The sequence below is a fragment of the Scyliorhinus torazame genome, chromosome 6 (assembly GCF_047496885.1).
Source record: "Scyliorhinus torazame isolate Kashiwa2021f chromosome 6, sScyTor2.1, whole genome shotgun sequence".
NCBI lineage: Eukaryota > Metazoa > Chordata > Chondrichthyes > Carcharhiniformes > Scyliorhinidae > Scyliorhinus > Scyliorhinus torazame.
In genome coordinates, this window is record NC_092712.1 from 146,409,403 (window position 1) to 146,415,402 (window position 6,000).

The 6,000-nt window shown below is 43.3% G+C and overlaps 1 protein-coding gene across 1 annotated transcript in view; it reads right to left on the minus strand.

Moving 5' to 3' along the window:
- vwc2 (von Willebrand factor C domain containing 2) overlaps positions 1-4,432 on the minus strand; it is a 323,653-nt gene extending 319,221 nt beyond the window's left edge. Inside the window, exons 1-2 of the mRNA XM_072508871.1 lie at positions 3,773-4,432; positions 2,018-2,474 (exon numbers count right to left, since the gene is read on the minus strand). Coding sequence (XP_072364972.1) covers positions 2,018-2,428 — 411 coding nt within the window. The 5' untranslated portion in view covers positions 2,429-2,474; positions 3,773-4,432. The remainder of the gene's footprint in view (positions 1-2,017; positions 2,475-3,772) is intronic.
- Between the last annotated feature and the right edge of the window lie 1,568 nt (positions 4,433-6,000).

Here is a 6,000-nt window from a genome sequence, read left to right on the forward strand (position 1 = left end):
CCCAGAATCCGCAAATTCTTCCGCCTCGACTAATTCTCCATCTCCTCGAACCGTTCCTGCCATTTCTTGTGGAGCGCCTCGTGCGCCTCCACCTTTACCGCAAAGCCTAAGATCTCGTCCTCGTTGTCGGAGACCTTTTGTCAGACCTCGCGGATCGCCACCCCCTGGGCCGTCTGGGTCTCCAGCAGCTTCTCTATATAAGCCTTTCTCGGCTCCAGCAGGTCCGCTTTAATCTCCCTGAAGCAGCATTGGATAACCTCCTGCTGCTCCTGCGCCCACTGCATCCACGCTGCCTGGTCCCCGCCCGCCGCCATTTTGCTCTTCTTCCCTCGCACCTTCTTTGGGTTCACCACCACTTTTTTAGTCACCCCGCTCCTGGTCCAAGCCATACACTGTCGGGGAACTATTGCAATCTCCTTCCCACACCGGGAAACGTCGTAAAAATGCCGTTGGGGGCCCTGAAAGAGCCCAAAAGTCCGTTTTTAGCGGGAGCTGCCGAGTGTGCGACTTAGCTCCGCAAAGCCGCAACCGGAAGTCCACTCTCTCCATACCTAACAGACATCTTCACTGGTTTACCAATGCCCCATTTCAACAGATCAATAACAGATTACACTTAAATAATAACCAAAGACAAAAAGTTGAGTAGATAGATAGGGATGATGGCTGAAAGCAACATCGAAGAGACATGTTTTAAAATTTCACTGAAATAGAATATGGACTTTAGCTTCAACTGGTTTCCAGATTTAGTCACAGCAATAAGAGTATCACTAACCACATCATTCATGGTCAATTCTATTCTATTGGCAGTGAGACAGTCCCTCGCCAGGGATGCGCTTCTTGTGACTATGCTCGTTGGCATGATTACTCATAAAGCAAAGGCCATCAACCATTCCAATTTGATACTCATGCTACATTAGTCCAGAATCTCATCCAAGAAAATTATGTGCTATTTGTACACAATTGTACATCAATTACTGTGTGGCTCTAAACATCATACTAATGCAAAAGGAAATTATATTTGCTGGTTCCTATTCTAAATATTCAGAGGGCATCCTAGAGGGAGAAATAAAAGGTACAAAGCTTAACCACTAAGTATCATATCCCACTTCAACTATGATATTTAACAACTGACAGGTTAAATGAAACTGTGTAGCCAACACCTGTAAATTCATTTTTGTTGCCTCATTCAGATCCTGATTGTGTAGCTATTTGGAATCACATCCTTGTGTGCTTTGTTAACTGCTCTTGTCTAAGCCAGAAAAAAAGCACTTTGGCGTAACAGTAGGATTAACATAATCATAACAGGGCACAATACGATTCTTTTTGATAATGTGTACAGTAACACACAATAAAATGACAGCTGTTGAAAAACAAGTAACGATTATAGCCAAGGTGATATTATATTAAAATATTTAAACATAAGTAATGTATGAAACGTGGAAACGAAACAATTTTTACTGACTAAAAAGCATTGTGTTCTCTATGCACGTTTTATTTATTCCTAGTTCCTGTGACTGCTTCAGAAGGGAAATCAACTGTCATTATTAGTTCATTTGATTCCAAAGCATTTCTTAATGTTTATTGCTGCAAAGTAATATGCTGAAATTGTGCAATGATGGACACATGGCACTTGGCAATTTTTGCTCCCCTTGAAGCAAACAGAAACATTACCCAAGGTTCAGCCCAATCAATACCTGCAAATAACATTTGGGATGTTGACTGAAAATAGATTGTAGCAGCTACAATGTGCCCCATAATTGAACAGCCGACTTGCAGTTGTGGTCAAAGTTCACACATGAGTAATGGCTGCTTGTTCAAGGTTCCAAACATTGGCCAACACCCATACCTCAGTTTAAGATAGCTCTACAGGCAACAATTGGGCAAAATAGATGAAGATTAAATAATAAATATTTGAAATGGAGAAGTGTAGATGAACAAAATATTACGGATAAAATAATTTTATGATTGAAAGGACAAAAGACAAAACAGCAGATGAAGGCAAGAGCTTTTTTCTTACCATAAATTCCTCCAATTGTTTATATTTCATTTCTCGAAATTCACAGTAATTCTTCATTTCCTTACACTCGGGGCAGCACCGGCTGGTGTCCACTCGGATGCAGCGAGGATGCAGACTAGGGCACTCAGGTTTGACACACAGTGGACCATCTTCAGTACAGACACATGGGCAAGCAGCTGGACCTGGTGTGAATTCCTCTCCAATTTCGTACACAAACCCATTCTCGTCCACACAACCTTTGCCCCTGTAATCAGGGTATGAATATTCAGAGGTGGAGGCAGCACCAGTGACCGTGGGCAGTGACTCAGGCGCATTGGTGGTGTCTTTCTGGGACACAGAACAAGGAAAGCAGACGATGGCGAAAAGTAGGCACCAAGTGAAGAGAGGTGAGTAGACAATCCCAGGGGCCATGACAGGGATTTGTTAAGAGCATTCCTCACCGCCACAGCTTCTCCAACTAGGACAAAAAGAATACAGTCACTTAGGGTCCCAGCATGTCAGTCTTAAAGGAGCATTGTCATCTGATAAAACACCTGGGAAGGCACTTCTCGTCACAATGGCTTCACGAGCATCACTCTACCTGTTTTCATAATTTTAAGATTTAAAATTAAAATAGCAAATTAGACTGGTTAGGGTATAACAGATTTAAATTTATCTCTGAATTTAAACGAACTGAAATGGAAGTATTTCCTCTGAATCTGGAGCAAGTTTTTTTGGCTGGTTCCAGGAAAATTCCCCAATGATGTAGCATTGCTCCTTTAACAATTAGAGGTGTTGTGATCTTTGTTTGAATAACACTTCAAAAGAATTTGAAATCCTTTGACATCTGTGTGGAGGTTGATGATTTGATGGTGACATACATGTTTGCCAACAAAGTCGCGCGTCAAACTCATTTCAATGATTTTGCTTTCAGATGAGACGGGAGGTCTTGAAAATACAATGAACTGAGTTTTTGAAGTTGAATTTGATTTTTTTTTTAAATGACAAAATCCCTTAACCTCTGGGGGAATAAAATCTTTCCCTCAGTCACTTCCTTTGCTACTGCCAACTTCTGCAACTGAAGAGCACTCACTGTACCTCCAACTTCACAAGAACAACAGGAAGTCAATACAACATCCAGGGCACTGTGGAGAGATGAGAAACCCAACCTGTTCACCCGCCGTGCTCAATGCTTCTTAAAAGCAAGGCGAATTGCACGGCGTCGCTAATGTTTTCGGTTAACGTGCACTTTTAGCATCAGGTGAAGCAGAACAGAAGACAATATGTCATGCCCCAATCATTGCAGCGCCCATAAAATGGGTGGCCTATTTATTGAAGGTCTCAATACGCTGATTAAAACAAAAAGAGGGGGATAATCCAGTCAAAGGATGGCATTTTATTGCACCCAGGCGAGAGATGGTGAGGCGCGCACAGCGAGCAGCAACCAGGCGCCGGGAGACTGAGCAAGTTCCCCGGAGCAAGCAACGCCGACCAGACCCTGGCATTTTATTTTTATTATTTGACGTGCCCTGTTTGCAAAGGATAAGATCACGGCTGCGAAAGCGAGATCGCCTGTAATGCAGCTGTTGCTGCTGCTGTTGTTACACACAATCCAGACAGCGAGACACAGGCACCGTCAAAACACACAGCCGCCTCAAACTTTACATAAAATAAACAACAATACGCTCGCCCGTGAGATTTAGCAATGACACTTTTTCAGACAGTCCGGCGATTTTAACTCCGCGACAACAACTAATAAAAGTCAGAACTAGTTACCTGCGTGATCTTAAGCCATTGCGTTTTTTGTCAACATTTTGTGACGGTCGGGTCACGACGATTGAGGGAAACCCAAGAGTGTTTTCGGTACCTGAAGAGCCGCCGCGATTTGAAGAGACTTATTTGGCGGGGAGTGGGGGGAAAGCTGGCAGCTGCGGACGCGGGGAACGTGTTGCGTGGCCGATCCCGCTCAGGATGTGGCCGCTGGAGCCTCACATTAAAGAGGATGAGCACCGCTGACCCGAAATAATGTAACTCCCCGAAATGAATTCCAAGACACAGCAACAAGCAGCTGCGGCAAAGAGATGGTCCAGGGGGAAATGTGTGTGTGTGCTTCTCCGTCTCACTCCATCTACTGAGGGACCTGTAAACACCTCACACTCTCAATGGACCCGCAGCCACAGGCAAACTCACCCCTGTTGGAGAAAATCAACGACGGAAAAATATATATATAGCAGGCTCTGTTTCCCAAGATTCTGCCCTGCTTTCCAAACAAATCTGGGTTTTGCGGAAGACATGTCCTCCGCCGAGCGTGAGTGGACAGTCTCTAACTAATCAGGCCAAATTATGAATATGTTCAAAGGATGGGCATTTTGCTTCCTCCGCAATGAAGCACGCAGAACTGCTTAAATAGAAAGCGCAGGTGGGAAATGCTACCTTTCAAAGAAAGGAAGTTAAAAGCGCAATGCAAGAGCTGCAATCGAAATGCAAACCTGGTAAACGAGAGGGAAAAGTTATAGAGGGTGATGGGGGGCGGGGTGACACTGATCAAAACGTTGCTTCAGTTCAATCGGGGTAGGGTCGTTCCCGTTACTTTGAGATGTCCACTTCGAACCTGCACTTTGTTAATTGAGAAGGTTGAACCTTGCCCTCAGCTTCTCGTGAATGTTGAACAATGGGAAGCGTGCAAAGTACTTCACTGAAGGAGCTGTTTCTGAATCACCTGTTTGTTTTGTCTGTAGCTTGTTTTATAGTATATAGCTTCTCAGAAGGTACCAAAAGACAAGCTCCTCAAGGTCATATTTCAAAAATGGGCCTGGATCTTTTCCTTGGGCGCAATCTGCAAGGTAGTCTGAAAGTGCACACCTTCCCGCGTCCATTCTGTCAGTGCAGTTTCACGTGAACCTCATTAGAAAGGCTGGTTTAGCACAGGGCTAAATCGCTGGCTTTTAAAGCAGACCAAGGCAGGCCAGCAGCACGGTTCAATTCCTGTACCAGCCTCCCCGAACAGGCGCTGGAATGTGGCGACTAGGAGCTTTTCACAGTAACTTCATTCGAAGCCTACTTTCGAAGCGATTTTCATTTCATTTTCAGAATGGGCTTGAAAACATGCCCACAACTCAATGTAAATAATCGGGGCCCAAGGAAAGCACCGGAAACCCTTGAGTGCAAAAATTAACTTGTCTAGCCATCATTAATGCAAAGTTGGCAGATCATGTTTTAAAATCTGAAATTGGGAAACTTTTGATTTTTTTAAAGGTGACTTATGCCACATTTATGCATTAAAAGAAGCAAACGCGAGAGTGCAAGTCTCAGTGAGCAGACGCATTTTAAGGAAAGCTCAAGAAATTGCAATAAAATTGCTGTTCCTGCTGTGCCTAAAAGTCTGGTTGTAATCTGTAGATAGTCTCTGAGTAAGGACAATTGCAGGAGACTGATGCCTACGGTTTTGGGGCTGGGACCGATATTACAGCAGAGATGTGTTCGGGCAGGAGGACATTCATTATATATCAAGGGGATTTGGGTGCATTGTACATAAACTCAAAAGTTCTGCCTTCTTTGAGGCTGCATATTTGATTTATGTTCCATCCCAATAGCAGATCGCTAGGAAATTCCACACATTGCTATTTGTAAGTGCACATTGACATAGACTTATTTAGAACCCATTAGATAGTTTGGTTAGACCAGAGGTTGCTTTTTGGTGCATTGCCCCAGTTTAATCGTAAATTAATGATTATTGCAATAATTGATTCTGTGAACCCTTGTTGATCAAGTAATAAAGATAATTTATTAGTCCCATTACTGATATGTGGAATATTATCTGGGGTTAGCAGCAAGAGGAAAAATGATAATTATTGCTGTTAGCTGTTCAGGGTAAATATTACTGACAGGATCCAGAGTGGTGAAATTAAATATCTGATTTTTAAAAACATTTAGAGTACCCAATTAATGTTTTCCAATTAAGGGGCAATTTAGCGTGGTCAATCCACCTACCCTGCATATCTTTG